A 16928-nucleotide genomic window follows, 5' to 3' on the forward strand; every position below is an offset into this window, starting at 1 on the left:
CTCTCCCTGTGAGATGAAGAAGGGATGCCATCACCTACAATGTATAGAGTAATTAATGTTAAAGTTTTTTGTGTCGAGCAGAACAGAGAACTGAGGTGAATTAAGATGCAGTTTTTTTAATATTGCTAAAAATTGTGCCTTTGCATACGCGTTAACCACCAGGTCGACGGCTGACATTTGTACCAAAGATGTATTGACGGAGTACTCGAAGGCACTGCACCCTGGCTTTGCTCTGACGTAACTCTGTCTACAAACATAATCCGTATTCAAAAGCGCATATGCGCGTCCATTCCACGTGCGTGGTCAATATCAGATCATTGACAGTGGGGACTGAGGAAAACTGCGAAGGATCTCAGGATAGCCGATACGTGGGACAATATTCGAACCCGAGACCTCCTGAACCATTCGGCCGCTATTTTGCAGGCAACAGAGAAATAATTTATGTTTCTGGGAGTAACACGTTTGAACAGCGACACGTATTGTCGATTTCCTCGGAGTGAGTGATCCCCACGCACGGCCTGACAACCTGCAGAAAAGAACCCTTAATATGCCGTTCTACGAACGGAGCTTTCCTGTGCGTTAGGGCAGATCGTGGAACTGCCAAGCGCGCGATTTGAACTTTACTGGGGACCCGGGTGCTTGCAGTCAGAGAGAGTCGCTGGCACGCCTTTAAATGAGTCCAGTCCGTACCGCAAAGAAAACACGACGCTTCACAATTACAAAGATCAACTGGTCAATGCAGTTTTAAGGAAATAAATCGATATTTTTAATTAGAATCATACGGAACCCAATAAATACAAAATTAAATTTTGCTGAATTTTGATAAGAGGTGGGACATAAGAAATTGTCATTGGCCCCAAAAGTGTTAACCAAAGGAACAAACGCCAAGCGTATCATACGCGAATTTTGTCCTGTAGCCTGCAGCACGTCCGATCTGCCGCTGGGAGCTTCTGGCTGGAACTCCACTCATCGCTGGAATCGTTTTCATGATTCTTTCTGTTGCCATGACTCAATCGTTTCGTTTCACTGAGACGCTGACTTAAGTAGGCAGTAATTGTGGCTCGTACGTGCATCTGACCTCATCTTCGTGGGCCACGCGCATTTGCACGTTGTTTCAGAGTGCTTTCTGCCTGCAGGTGCTCGAGACTGGTGATGTGTGAGCCTTCAGGCATGGAGTCCTGGCAGCCAATCCCACGCGCGCAGCCCTTCGTCCCGAAGCGAGGCGGGTGGTATAACTCGCAGGCGGTCATCGCCCGGCCCCTCGGAAGACGACGTGTTCTCACGAAGATATTCCAAGTACGTACGACGAAGACGACTCTGGCTTCGTCTGGGCGTGCTCGAGAAGTCTGGCTTCAGTTCTCGCCCCCAGACACGCACGAAGTTGTGACTTTTCTCCCAGTCTCTGATGTTCGATATTTGACTTTGCAACAAATGCTCTAATATCATCCATTGCCTGAGATGTTAAATGACTACATATTCTGATTTATAGGAGCAGAGAAATACCATTCGCCATTGGTCATCCTCGTCTGCTTCTGAATGTTTTCGTACTTTTGCTGTGGGAATGTGCGACACTTTTAATTTAGAAATAACCTTAAATAACCGAAACGTGTTAACATTAATTCGTCCATGTCGGATATTTTGGTTATACTGTCCTGGCTATTTACTTCCAAAATTTTATGTAAATTTATGCAGGAAATGTTACTCGGCTTGACAAGGAATAATAGTCCACTTTCTTTATGAAACCCGAAGGCTCATCACCGTGTTCACAGAAGCCCGCTCCATCCTAAACTAGCTGCATCGACTCCTATCTCCCTAAGGTCCACCCTAACGTTGTCCTCCCACCGACGCCTTGGTCTTCCCAGAGGTCTCTGCAAGAGAGAACTTGTGTCATAATTCATTCACAAAAAGAGGCAATGTTTTTTTCGAATGGGGATAATTCTGTAACAAGACTCATGGGAAAATCTCTCGAATTATTGAGAAAATAGTCTTTAGATTTGTCAGCCCCCAGTCCTCCACCCCTTGAATTCCTTCCCACTGATGTTCTTCTGTTTGCGTGACCAGAGGAGTCGATTGGCCGTTCAGGGCGCGAGTCCGTAAGTCCCTGTGAAGATTTGTCTCCAACTTGGTTCATTCAGTGAGGGCAAAATGCTAAAAATAAAGGTTCCAAAACTCTGACAGTATTTGTAAGAGAGATATGTTGAAATTAATTTCTGGGACTCACTATACACTTAGTACTTTTTAATCTATATCATTTACGCGCAATAACCAGAAAAGTAGTGCAGGGAAAGCAAGTCTTAAACACGGGTGGATGGATACATAACGAGATGTCACATTTGCAGGAACGAGTGAACATGGCAGGTCTTTTTCATTATTCGTTTCAGGGGCTGTTGGTTGTGGTCCTGCTCATTACAATCGGCATTAATATCATGTTCATCCTGGACACGAGCAGACGTCTTCACGATGAGGTGCTGACAACAGGTGAGAGAATCATTTCATGTTCCGACTTACAAACAACTTCCAGGTCATTGATTGATCAGTCTTTGGGCTATTTGATGCAGCGTTTCAGTCGAGAGTGCGCGCTTGTTTAAGGACTGGGCCGGTCCTGGCACTTCGGATACGGATTGAGCGGCCGTGAGTAACCGCCACATTACTGAAAAGTAGTTCCTGCAGCTGTTTAAACGGTTTTGATGGTCGTGCATTTATTCACAGTTTGTATTCAAGATGAAGGTGCACATTTTAATAATATGTTTATCTGATAAAGAAACTTGAATTTCGGACTTATTATAACGAACTTTCAACATCAGCCATTTTCGTATTCGCCACTGCGTGAACCTCACGTCCTACTTAATTTAAATATGAACGGCTCGATTTCTGTTGAAAAGTCGATGATTGATGGGCTCAGATGCTGTAGTTATCAAGTAAGTTATTTGAAAATGCAAACTGAAAAGGCCGAATTTAACAGAACCAAACTTGGTGGAATGGCTGAGTCGCTGAGAGTCACTTAGACGCAAGGCCCATGTTTGTTTTTGTATTTTCAGGGGGTGGTGAAGAACTGGTTGATGGGAAGAACCGGAGGAATAACTTGAGGCTGCAGGAGAGCCAGCCCAAGTCCCTCGCCATTGAGGTCGTCAGCAGTCAGTCCAAAGTGTCCGTGTCTGTCGACGGGACAACGGTAAGTCGCAGGAGTGGCTCTGAATTCATTCATTTTATACGAAAAACCTCGTTAAAAGCGAGAAACTAGGAACGAGGCTTATCTGTATATTTTTATAAATGGAGCCACTGGTCGTGACGTGTTGGACGTCCAAAACTTTGTTTGTCGTGCGAAGGACTAAACTGGCCGTTGTTAGGAGCGTGTTGTACACTTCTGGTAAAATTGTCTCTGATGTTAATTCATTTTTCGAACCATGAGAGTGTTGCAGTGCCTGAAAATTTGTTGAGAAGAATTTTGTCTTCTGAATCACAAGTCGAACTTCGTAGACGTTTAGTAATGCGAGTTTGATGGTCTTAAGAATTGCGCAACAGCAGCCTTCTGTGACTGATTCCAAGTCGGAATAGATAAAGCTTTGTGAAAATGACGCAGAGTTTGCATTCATGTTAGAAAAATAAAAATTTGGCATCACTTCTGGGAAAGTCTGTCTCTAATTAGAGATTTCCAAGCAGAAGTGTGTCGTAAGAAGATTAAAATTCATAATCTGATTAATTATTATTTAATTAGCTGCAGAGGGCAGATGGTGGGCGTAGCCTGAGTGTGTATTTTTCTGAAACATTGAAAGCATCGGCATTGAATCTTGTCAGTGGTGAGGGTTGAAGTCTGCATTTGGCGCATTGCCACGCCGACTACCAAGTCTTCCGATGGCGTCAAATGAAATGAATTACCGGTAATGTTCCTGCCTACAAAGCTAATAAACTGCAATGAGAGAAATTTAATGTAAATGTAGCTTGCTAGATCCTGGAAGACGATGAAGAGCACAAGAGACGGGGCATCCACGTTCTGGTGTTGAACCAGGCCAGTGGGAGTGTCATGGCGCAACGCACGTTTGACACGTACTCTCCACACGAAGACGAGGCGATGGCGCTGTTCCTGAACATGGTGTCTGATGGGAGAATCATCATATTTGCCATAAAGGTATAGAAAACCAAGTTGCCGATTGACAGAGTTTGGGAAACCTTTAATAGATGTCACCAGTGCCTAGGCGTCACTTGTGTTGCCTTCACTGCAACAGAAATGTTTGGACGCACGCACTTTATTACAGTTTCTTCAACGCTTTTGTGTTTGACTTGATTACGTAATATCAGATGGCTTTCAATTTCTGTTTCAATTGCAGGACGAAGGGACGTTTCAGATGAAGCAACCCGCGCGTGACCTCCTGAAACGACTTGGGTCCAAGAGAGCGCAGGTTATTGGCTGGAGAGACATGTGGGCAATGGCGACGCAGAAAGGCGCAAAGATGTTCGGAGAATCGTATAGCAAGAGTACCGAGTTCAACACCTGGGGAGCTCCCGTAGTTCTTCGTACGGAAGTTCCTCTTGTACCAGTGGAAGGTAAATGTGCATTAACTTTTAATTGTTCAGATCTTGTCTTGCATTGAACAAAAACAAATCATCAGTAATTGAATTCATTCTAATTCTTTAATTTGTTGAAGGGCCTGAGAGTGGCGAGAAATTCAGTTACAGGCAAACGCCCAGAAAGAATCTAAATAAAAAATAAAGCTAATACAAAAAGTACAAATGCAATAATAATCTGAGCCATTATGACAAGAAGAAAATTATGTGATGTTCAGAGAAATAATTTTTTTTTGCTAGTTCCCACTAACATAAGTGTTCTATGTGCACCAGTTTCTCTATTCAGAACTCAGTGCTCTACCGAGTTTACTGCCCTCACCTAAAAATCACACCCCTCTTCATCCCCTCACCCCTCGCAAACCACTGCCTCAGCTTCCCACAAATACGTGTGAAGTGTTACATCAGCGTCTTTTGTGCTACTGACACGACCTTGGATGTGTGACGTCATGACCACGTGACGTAAACCTGACAGTTTATTATTTAAAATAACCTCAAAGGTTGTTAATAATAAATAAATCGCAGTCGGAAAGTGTAGCGATAAAAATTATTGTGTCATAACTACTATTAAATGGCTCTAAGCAAATGCGTGTGTCCGCGTAGTAGTGCGATGTTAAACTCTTGTCACTACGTTAACTGGACCAGAGGCATGTGAAACTAGTGTTGGATTTAAGAAGGATTTCAGGTGAATGTAGGAATATTTTGTTGGATCATTTGGGGACACTTTGGAAAAGTTATCATTGGTATTTGGTTTAATTTTAATGTTTGTATTTATTGGTGTTTACATGTCATAGGCTCTTAGCTGTTGGCAGATGGAACTGAATTTAATTGAATTGAATAATAGATTATTCTACGGACATAACTCGTAGACGTAGTTCTCACCCAGACTCTGACGCACATTCACAAGTGCCATGTTTCTGTAGATTAGATACAGTTTATGTTTCAGTCATTTCGGTGTTGCTAATTGCTGAAATGATGTAACTGCTTGCAGACAGCGAGTGTGACTGGGCGGATACGGAAGAAAACCGACGACGAAGGGAGTTCTGTAACCATATCGAAGGGTATGGGAGCGTGTGTAGTTGCACAGACCCTGCCCCACTGATTTTCAACCCTGAACCAGTAAGTTCTGTGTCTGGTTGAATGCTTAATTTTTTGCTCATTGATAGTTTGGAAAGAAGACGCTTTTGCGCTTGTTCTAGATCGTAAGTGTGGCCTGTTATTTGTAGGCTGCTGAATAAGACATCAGTTTTGCCTGTCTACTGAGTCTTGTATCTGTCAGTGTTAAATTCTTGCGAGTATGTTATAAAAATTTAAAAACCTAAATTAAAAGGTTTTTTTTAAAAAAAGGAACTGATTAAACATGAATTTCTGTCATTTAGGACCATTACATTACAACTGAAGAATGTGTGTGGAAGGAGAGAAAGATATTTGTTAAATTATACTTTGGAAAAATATGATGTTGGGTGGTAAATCTTCACACAAAGGGGATCCTGTAGTGACAAAGTTTGGGAACCTAACCTAACCTAACATAACCTAACCCAACCCAACCTAACCTAACCTAACCTAACCTAAGCTAACCTTACCTTCCTAACCTAACATAACATAACATAACCTAACATAACATAACCTAACCCAACTTAACCTAAACTAACCTAACCTAACCTAACCTAAACTAACCTAACCTAACCTAACCTAACCTAACCTAACTTAACTTAACTAATTGCACGTGCATGTTTTTGTGTGTGTACTGGAGATCAGAAACTTCCCGATCTTCTCCTGTTTCCAGGTTCTGAATAACCAAGTTCATGACGTGCCTGTCGCAATTATAGCCAGCAACAGGCCTCACTACTTGTATAGGTAAGTAAATGTGGTACTGATTCTGGCACATTTTTCTTCTCTTCGAAACATCGCTGTTCTTGCAGCATGTGCTGGAATCACTTTATAAAACATTAATTTCAATTTTAAAAACTGTCAGACTAATTCAGGATTCACAGAAATGCTTGGTACATCAGCCCCAAGTGACGTAATGCCAACTTGACCTCTCAGATGAGCCATTCTTAGCGGTGCACTTCTGTTTTTCAAATTATGTGGTATCCACAGATGAACAACGAATTACAAAAGGTAGTGACGGAGGAGATTTTCCGTCTTCTGGGTTGTTGCGCTGTGTAGTCTGGTCGATGTTAACCAACGTTTCAGAGGTCATACTGCCTCCGTCATCAGAGTATGAAGACTTCCGTCTTCTGGGTTGTTGCGCCGTGTAGTCTGGTCGATGTTAACCAACGTTTCAGAGGTCATACTGCCTCCGTCATCAGGGCGATGAATGTCACCCCAGAAACGTTGGTTAACATCAACCAGACTACACGGCGCAACAACCCAGAAGACAGAAATCTTCAAATTTCTTATTGACGGTGAACAAAGTCGAATGCACAGAGGGATACTAGTAAACAGCAGGGAATATGATTAGCGAGACCAATCGCTCACCAAATACGTCAGCAACTTCTAAGACCTTCTGCTTCTTTGTTGTCGCAGGATGTTACGATCTTTGCTGTCAGCGCACGGAGCAAACCCAGAAATGATAACAGTGTTTATTGACGGATACTTTGAGGAACCTCTTGAAGTCACCAAGTTGTTCGGGCTGCGAGGAATTCAGCATACACCGATCGGAGTTAAGAACGCTCGAATATCACAGCATTACAAAGCGACGCTCACCGCCACATTCAACATATTTCCGAACGCCAAGCATGCCATAGTTTTGGAGGAGGACTTGGATGTATCACCAGACTTCTTCAAGTGAGTCTTTGAGGTCCAGATGGATGTACGTGTTTTCGCTGTCTATTTATGTACGAAGATCAATTTATTCTGTTCATTCTGAAATTAACTGTTTCCTTAATCAATGTCTTACCAGTTTACAAATCACAGTCTTGAAATAATTGTTCCGTTCTTCTTCCAGATGCATTTTTTCACTTATTCACAATAGCACTTCGGTTTGCTGGCCCGTACTCGGCACTTTGCACCCGCGCAGTTCTGCCCTTAACCCGTCTTTGCGGTAATTTAAATTCTGCGCTGCTTGGCGAGGAGTGGTGGCCATTTAAATTTTGCTCTAAAACACTTTATTTATCATAACGTTTGAACTATATAACATATAATGATCAATTCTTCACTGAAACCCTCTTAACCCGTTAATCCAGTAATAAACGTGGTTTGAACTTTTACCCTGTAGTAGGAATTTGACCACAAAAATTGCCATAATTTCTGAAATATTTTTCTAACGAGTGCCAAATTTTGAATGAATAATGAAAAAATCACATATGAGATAAAGGAACAACAATAAATATTTTTACAATTTAAAATGCATAAGAGACCTTTAGTTCAACTTCCTGTTTAATAAATCCTGTTTAGTATGGAACATCCTGAAACAGGAATCAACACGCACTTTGGCCGCTCCTGTGGCCCTGGATTTATGGAATGTTCTGTGTTTGTAAGGTAGTAAGTACATCCACTGTAATTACTGAGATAAAATTTAGAACGCGTGCTTGCATAATATGAATACGAGACTTGAGGGAACCTCAGAAACACGAATGGAATTACGCAACCCGCATGAGAACTAAAGTTGATTGGCGAACGTTTGAACCGCGTTTAGCTTTTGTCTGTTCAGATGAGTGAGGCTTTGGTATGAATGTCATAATGGAAAAAATGTGACAGAGAAACATATTAAGTCATTAAAATGTTGGTAATGTTCCAACAGAAGGGCGTTTTATGGACCCAAAATGCTATTTTGCCGAAGACCTCTTAAGCAGCAATTTATTGTATCGTGCATGTAATTAATGGTTCCTGGATGAAATTATTTTGATTTCATAAGGAGGAGACCATTGTACGCGGTGTCCTCGTGAGTGGATCTTACTCTTTTAGAAGTACTCCATCAGCGTTGTGGTTTATCGGTAATAATTGGTTTTCTAGTTACTTCAGTCAGACCCTGCGCTTGCTGGAGGAGGATGAGATGATATACTGCATCTCGGCATGGAACGACCAGGGGTACGAACACACTAGCGACGACCCGAGTCTGCTGTATCGCGTCGAGACGATGCCGGGCCTGGGATGGCTTCTCAAGAGATCTCTGTATAAGGATGAACTGGAATTCAAGTGGCCAACTCCAGACAAGGCCAGCATCACTAATTTTCTCTGATTAGTGTATATTCCTGTTTTGCACGAAGTGCGTAAAATGGCCTACGTGAAAGGGGACTCATCTCTGCCTGCCCATCCATCTGTCTACGTGTTTAATCTTTCTAGAAGTACCAATTTTGCTTGTCTACACTTAAAGTTGTTATTAAAACTTAATTTTGGCCATTGTAATCATTACTTTAAATTAATTTGAAGTTGTGCTTTTGTCTGAAACAACCCGTTACACAAAAGACAGTACGTAACATAAGATAATATCTTAGAAGAGGTAAATATTTACTTGAATATATTGAAGAGGGGAAGAAATTTATTACTCAGCGAAGTATGGCGTCTGTTACAGTTGGTTAGCTACGCTGCTATAGATTTATGCATGAAGCAAGTTTTGAACATAAAATGCAAATTATGTGCGCTGTTTGGGAGAGCAGAGAAAAATATTTGTATTTTTTTCTATCTGCCGTTCTAATGGGAGGATTGCCGCTGACAGTTCCGTACTTTGTTTTCAAGATGTGGGACTGGGACATGTGGATGCGTCTACCCGAGGTTCGGAAGGGAAGGGAATGCGTGATTCCGGACGTGTCTCGGACTTACCACTTCGGATCTTCGGGTCTTAACATGAACTCGTACTTTCAAGACGTCTACTTTAAAAAACATTCCTTCAATACTCAGCCCAGTGTCGAGCTCAAGAATGTGGACAGGTGACTTTATAAGAATTACCTCTTGATACTGTAAGAGAGGATGAGAAGGTGATGAACCTTGGTGCGTTAGTCATCAAGTTTATCATCTGATGACTGTAACTCCTGATCAGCAAATACTACTTATTATTTTTCTGGGGTTAAAGTAGCTGGAGTACGGAGTGGCACATCCACCTCCGTGTAGAGTTGCGGTTGAAAGTATGTGGAGCTTTGCGTCGTCTACATGACGTTATCCAGCACAGTAAATCCTTGTGACAGGTACATCATTGGTGGCAGACGATGCGCATTACAGTTGCATTGACCATGAGTGTTTACTACTCGGCATTTTGTGAGGGTTTTCATATCTCTTGCAATTAGCATTAATTTTAAGAAACTGTTCCAATGTATTATGTGTATCGGTGATAGTGCGGCTTTTATTCACTAACCTGGAAAAATATTATAGCTAATTCTGATGATCGTATGAAATTTTCAGTTTATAGTTCAGAAAATACTGCTTCAGAATATTTGTATTCCGTGGATATAAACACTAAAAGTACTGAAGTTGTGGAATTACGAGGGAAATTTTTTTAAAAAATTGCGGTAATACTTTTGATTATGTTTGTTTTTTGAGAAAAATAAATGTAATGTATAAATTACCAGTTTCAACATCATCTTGCCTATTGTACAGTTTGAAGGAGTATGATATTTGACGAATGCTTATTTTTAGTGTGAAGAAGAATAACTATGAGGAGCTGATAGTCAGCTTGATAAAACGGGGCACGGTGCTGGACCACAGCAAATCACCATGTGAAGAGAACTTCGTACCAGACAAGAAGGTCAGGACGCCCGGAATCTGTCTGATCTTTGAGACGTTTCCCGTGATTTCCTCGAGTCCCTCTGTTCAGAATGAGCCTAGTTCACATCTGCGTCTGTTCAGCTTCTCTACAGTTAATACACTGTGACAGACGTTAATTCTTTGAATTCTTCTTTAAGTCTTTCTCACCCATTTGTAAATCCACGTAGTAACACGTCAGTGACGGCGGTTGCATTTTTAGTGCTTCTGAAGTAGATCTTTGCTGATCTTAAGTATTTCCTTGATTAATTCAAACTTATGTCACTCTTCAAATAACATGGTAACTGTATTTTATTTTAGGGCGAAGTCAACATCATGTTTATCAAAATGGAAGAACCAAAGGATTTTGTAACGTGGCTGCAAGTCGCCAAGGTACGTTCACAAGACTTTACGGCCGTGTATATTGGAAGCAAAATTGAAATTTTGTATTTCAAATTCTTTATTTTTATTTCAGTGCTTCAAGATTTGGGATCTTGATGCTCGGGGTTATCACAAAAGCATGTGGAGAATGCATTTGAAGGGCAGCGAAATGCTTGTCATCGGCGTTCCAAACTCAGAATATGCGTAAGTGCAGAAAATACAGAAATACGCTCATGTTCCCTTAAACCGGTTGTTATACGATAATTTCTTTTGGTGTATTGATGTCTTATGCAAAAATGTTGTGTGGACAATTTAATTTTTGTGAATTGCATGGAGAATATCTTGACAGCTGAATAATTATTTAACGTTTCCATTTTAAGTATTATTTACTTTAATTCCAGTATGGACACACCAAAATTTAAGTATCAAACATAATAAACACCACAGATATGAATTCTGTTACTGCATTTAATTGTGTATAATACACGTCCTTATTATTGGTTTGGGAAGTTATAAAATCAAGTATTCACTTTGAAATAAGTAAATTACAGGTAGTGGGGAGGGTCAGATTTAAATACGGAGATATGATGATGGCACGTACATAAGTGAATAAGTCAAAAAATGTGCAGTGCATTGAGAATTAGTAATTATTCTTGAAAATATGTGAGTAATCTTGTACTTAAAGTTATTTCCTGTGCTGCCGTCAGTTTCTGCGCCTGTTTTGTTCCGTCCGTTATCTGGTTACGAGGTCGTCATAGACGTTTCAGTGCAAAACTGATGTGTGTCCACTACTGTTTCATTACTTGGCAAACACCATTTGTGAAATAATGTTTGCAGTGTTATTAAGCGGTAGAGACATTTTTTAAACTCCTTGTTGAATGTGCCTTTACGTGACATGTTTCAAATCTCACTTTTCAGGAAATACAAACCTTCGAATATCACTCCAATTTACTTGGAACCTCAGAAACGTAAGACTAAAGTTAGGTAGCAGGACTGAGTACTGGAGAGTTTCTGCTGTCCAGCGTTGCCATAATACCAAGTCATCTGCGAGCTGCGCCCATTGTCCAGCAGGCAGAAGCTGCTGACCGCTTGATGGATCACACACATAATTTCCGTGTCCGTCGAGAAACCTTGTCTTTGTAATTCATAAGATGCCAAAACTGTGCGCTGATACGTTAATGTGTTCTTTATGTTGTGTGACAATAATAGCGAGATGTATGCATGTTTACAAGAATGCCAAGTGTGTAAGTGAATGCATGCCTCTAGAAATGGGAGAGGAACAGCTGTGCCACAAAAACATAGATATCTAACGCTACAGTGTCCTTCTCATTTGTTATTGTGCTACATAACCCACTCTTAGAATTTGACTTGGGGTTGGTCGGTGCTCTGCACATTGCGATTTACTGTGGCGTAAACTGACTGAAACAGATAATGGGTTTTAGGTTTTCACAGCGGTGAGTCTAAAGATGGCTGCCTTCTGGGTTTTTGCGCTGTGTAGTCTGGTAAACATCTTCCGGACTACACATCGCTGCAACCCAGAAGACGGTCATCTTCATATTCGTCGCCGTGATAACTGCTAATCTCACGTGACTGAAATTGTTTCACTCATTTAGCTAGCCAATTTCTAGTGGGCTGGAGGTGGATTATTTTAATTGCTGACCGGAAAGGCAGTGATTTAATTTGTAATCACTTGCACTCGATCAGGGATATTTTATGTTAAAACACTTCAGTGATACCAACAAAGATTCCATATCCCCTGTGGCCAAAAATGGGCCGTCTGGCTTGTGTCTTTCAGTTAGGTCTTTAACACAATGTAAATAATTAAAATTGAAACTGCTTTTAAAATAAGAGAATAATGAATAGTGGGTTATGACCATCGAAATTTCAGCGGAAGGTCTCTGAATGTAGGCACTATATTCACAGTCTTGCAAACTTTCAGAATGTACTGTATCGCCAATCTTAAATCAAACAACGGCTGACAAAAGTTCAAGTCTTCATGATTCATAGCTCATGTGGGAAAATGACGGGATGTCTTATTTATGCTGCACGGGACACGAATCCAAATCCTTCTTCATCAGGTTATGGCCGGCCGTCGTCACAACCGATCGGGATCTCTCGGCTTGATTTCGAACATTAAAACTGTTGACCTGCCAAGGGGCACTCTCAAAAATGTTGTTTTCTAATAAAGACAAAGTCTCGAGATAATTTTGCCGTTATGAATTGTGTGACGTAGGCCATTGTGCTTATCCTTGTTTCAAACTGCATTACTGAAAACTTTATATCAAGCGTAAAGTGGCCTTTGCTTTGGTGCCTTTTGATGTATAACGTAGTACTGAAGTTCAAAACGGGAGTAAGGCTCAGCGATCTGTGCGCACATGTCTGTGAACTGAATTATTTGTGTTACGAACTCATGATGTGGAAGCACGATGGAATAGAAACTATAAACTGTGTGAGCAGTAAAAATCTATGTCGTTCCCAAACATTGCACTGATGCGAGATTGACGTGTCTATAGATGGGGCAGATTTTCTCTTTTGGAACTCTTTAATTTTTTTACTGAACTTCTCTTAATTTTAGAGCTTTTATTTTGAAATTTTAAAACCTACATGAAGACTGTGTGTTTATACAAATAAGTATTGTGTTCATAAATCTTCAGAACGTTTTTGTCATTATGCAATTTCGAAATGTTTAAAAGTATATGAGCGTAGTTCTTTGAACAGAGAAGCAGAACAAAGATGTTAAATTCATTACATGCCTGCTTTGCATTTATGTTCTTTACCACTACTCTCAAAGCTGTTGTGTTTATTTTATCATTTAAAGGATTTAATCTAATTTTTCTTATGTTATTTATGATCAAATCTCACCCAAATATAAGTAAAAAAGCTACGTAGTTTTGAAATTGGGAAACTCTTGCTGATGATATATTCATAGGCACATTCACAAGTTCAAAATTGTCGTGATCTGAGAACTGAGACACTATCTGAATCGTAAGTCAATTCTTGTACCTTAACCAGTTTTTGGAATTTTATAGGCCTTATAATTTGGATTATTTGATGGTAATTTTCTGTCCAATAATCCAGTGTGTGAATAGTGTCGTAAAGTAAATTGTTCAACTTCATAAATGCTACAGCCTTTCTGTTAAACATTCTTTAATGTAGTCGGTGTTTAACGAAAAAAAATTTTGTCCAAAATTAAATGTAATCAGTTTGTTGTAGGGGCTGACAGTACATGTAGAGGACGCAGTGATGCTTGCCTAAAAGCAGGTGGTACTGGAAAGTGGAGGATGGGAGCTGGTCGGGTGACAATACGCAGAAAGTAGTGCAGAGTAGGTATTATCGTGCCGTAATATTTTATGAACTAGACTAGTTTATGACCCATAAAAGTTGATGGCAATGAACCTTTCTTTTGTTAAACAGTAATACAGCTTATAGCAGCTGTAAAATGTCATTATAAAGTTAATTAAATGTTAAACATCTTCACAGCGACTGAAGCCAGATTCCTGACGAATTCACCAACCAATTAACTCCAGACTCTCATCAAATGCTTATTCTGCCAGACCCCACCATAGGCACCACCATAGCCTCGCTTGCATTCCTTGCTTCTGGGGTCACCACTATCACAACTTCATTTTAATTTTTTCCGTATTGCATAAACGGCACATTTATACGGACGTTGGATAGTTAGGAGTAGATTACAAGTTTTAAAATAAATTTATGTTTGAATTGTACTGTGTTTTTATCTTAGGGATATTTCTTCTTAGTATGAAAGTAGCTGGGAAAATTCTTTGGTCTTTCAAAGAATATTCTGAGAAATCTCTCCTATGTAATGCTTTCATTGTTTTATTAAATAATGTTTCTTTAATTATCGGATTTTAAAGAACAGCAAGCAAGTCGCATATCAACGTTTTTGTGGCATGACACTCTCTCACACAATACTTGGAATCTCAGCAAGACATTTTTGTTCATTGATCAGCGACACAACAGATGATTCTTAATGTTTGAGCTGAATTTTTACTGTATTGGACCATGTGAAGAATGATCTTTGTTAAAGAAAAGATTTTAAAACATGCTGAAGAATCCTCCCAGAACATTTTACTCATGCACTCCACGGCAAAATAACACAGTTTTTGTCACGAGATGGCTGTTATTTTAATGCAGTCTGAACGAAAGTGCAGCAGTTATTCTCTATGTTTGGATGTAGGGGATTTAATCCGCTGCCAGCCAGACTTTGTCTGCGAGGTGTAGCGTTATGCACAACTGTCTGGATAATATGTAAACAGTGGTGCTTGGTTGATCAAGGTTCAGTAGCAGCGTGGACTTCTTTGTGCTCGCTGTGTTTTGTTCGTGAGATTAAAAAGGTAAGCAGATGGAAGTGCGATTAAGAGACTGCATTCGTGTGTAATGGATCTCTTGGAATTTTAAAGGGCCATGAATATCCTCAGTGCTATAACTGGCAGAATGTGATGGATTTATTAAGTAACACTTTGCTTAAAATCATTTATGACAGTATATGAGGTCTTTAATCTTAAAAATAAGTTTTTAATTTCTGTGAAATTTTTAGTCTAGTATTTTTTTTAAAAAAAGATTAATTTCCAGTGCAGTGTAAGTTGAGAGTGATTATGTTGATGTTATTTGCAGTGAGGCATTTATGCTTGTTTTGACATGGAATTTTTTTCTGATATTCCTCAACCCATGTCCCCAACATAGCCCACACGTCAAGGATTTGCTACCCATATTAAATAGTAGACCCATTCTGCCAGCCGTAATTCTCATTTTCTGTTTTATAATCATGTCATTTCAGAGCAGTGGATTTCTTCTGTTAATATTTGCATGACATTGAATTTTTAAGAATGACTCCTCATTGGACGTGAAGAGTTTGTAAGAGATGGTGATGATTTTAACAATTTTATTAGTCAGGTCTGTTTCCTATTTTACTGAGATTGTTTTCAATATTGATGATTTTTTCCAGCAATATTAAATTTAATCAACAGTTCCGAATTAATTGGGTGTTCACAAATTTGTTTAGTAATAAGATCTTGTTTGGTCTACCACAGCAACAAATACACTGAAATGGATGTCCAACTTTGTTCCATTAGTTTTGCAAGTGAAAAATCCTTAGTATATAATTTCAAATTACCCTGAATATGTATGATTTGAGGTTTTCACAGCGGTGAGTATGAAGATTTCTGTCTTCTGGGTTGTTGCGCCATGTAGTATGGTAGATGTTTACCAACGTTTCAGAGGTCATACTACATGGCACAAGAACCCAGAAGACAGAAATCTCTTTAACCTGAATAAATAAAATCAGTGCCATTTTGTAGTGTCCTAAAAATAAAGGAAATATCTGTACAGTCCCTAGATGAAGCCTGGATAACTTCCGTGTTCTGCTTGGCCTACTTTTATTTTGATGTAAATGTACATGCATATTTATCAGAGTTAAAGTGGCTTACTCTCAACTGAATGAAACTGGCTTCAACGTACTGTATTTTGCTTTGGAGTGTGGTCTCTCTCAGACTGAGGTATTTTTCATTGGCTGCTGTGTGATACTGTTCTTGTGTACTGGATCAGAGAGATTTATAGCTATGATAGTTTAATGTTATGAACTGAGTTGAATATAAACTTTGTGTATAATATTTAATAATATTTTTATCCAGCTGTATTTGAAAGGTAGGATTTTTCAGCAAAAGAAAGTTTATTTTCATATGGAATAAAGTCTCCCCTCTGTACCATAAATTCAGACTGTATTCTTTTAAATGCATACCTGAATCCTTTTTGTGTGGTTCATAATAGACGTTGGTGCCTGGTACAAAATTTAGCTGTTTCATGTGAAGTTTGTAGATGTCAAAGCAGTCTAGTGCAAGCTTGCTCTTGTTACACCATCTATCATTCAGAAATCATTACCAAGCTTCTGAATTCCATTTGGTAAGTACCTGATTTGATTCCTGTCCAACCAGAGTACTGACTTTTCTGATATCAACCCTATATCATTCCAATCAAACTCACTGATTGCTTTTACTATGTATCAAATAGAAACTAATTATAAAATTAATAAGAGACATGACATTTTCAGGAATTGGTCACATATGCTGCAAATGTAAAAATGTGAGTTTGAAAACAATAATGTTTTAGTTTGTGTGCATAAGTCAAACGTCTAATTAGAACATTTCGCTGGTTAAAGTCTCCATGTTTAATTCAGTAAGAATCTAGTTCTGTATTATTTTCTGTCAAAAAGGAACTGAAGGACACAGAAATTAGAAAAATGAAATACATGTACATAGAATATTACAGTAGTGAGCTGAAAATGTGTTCTG

At 39.5% G+C, this 16928-nt stretch overlaps 1 protein-coding gene across 1 annotated transcript; it reads left to right on the plus strand.

Annotated features, from left to right (window-relative positions):
* Positions 1-1136: 1136 nt before the first annotated feature.
* Positions 1137-16350, plus strand: LOC110826579 (protein O-linked-mannose beta-1,2-N-acetylglucosaminyltransferase 1). The gene is made up of 14 exons (XM_022057347.2): positions 1137-1296; positions 2382-2478; positions 3039-3172; positions 3947-4126; positions 4326-4542; positions 5552-5679; positions 6347-6417; positions 7090-7350; positions 8518-8719; positions 9241-9431; positions 10135-10243; positions 10561-10632; positions 10715-10824; positions 11539-16350. Exons 1-14 carry the CDS (start codon positions 1153-1155, stop codon positions 11606-11608), a joined length of 1986 nt encoding a protein of 661 aa, XP_021913039.2. The 5' UTR covers positions 1137-1152; the 3' UTR covers positions 11609-16350.
* The last annotated feature ends 578 nt before the right edge of the window (positions 16351-16928 follow it).

This window comes from Zootermopsis nevadensis, unplaced genomic scaffold (assembly GCF_977971745.1).
Source record: "Zootermopsis nevadensis isolate Lab colony 2312 unplaced genomic scaffold, Znev_1.0 Znev_ptg000061l, whole genome shotgun sequence".
In the NCBI taxonomy this organism is placed as follows: Eukaryota; Metazoa; Arthropoda; class Insecta; order Blattodea; family Termopsidae; genus Zootermopsis; species Zootermopsis nevadensis.

Coding starts and splice junctions, on each gene's coding strand:
- LOC110826579 (XM_022057347.2), top strand. CDS start 1,153: ATGTGTGAGCCTTCAGGCATGGAGTCCTGGCAGCCAATCCCACGCGCG. Junction 7,351..8,517: donor GTATCACCAGACTTCTTCAA/GTGAGTCTTTGA, acceptor TTGGTTTTCTAG/TTACTTCAGTCAGACCCTGC. Junction 10,825..11,538: donor GTTCCAAACTCAGAATATGC/GTAAGTGCAGAA, acceptor CTCACTTTTCAG/GAAATACAAACCTTCGAATA.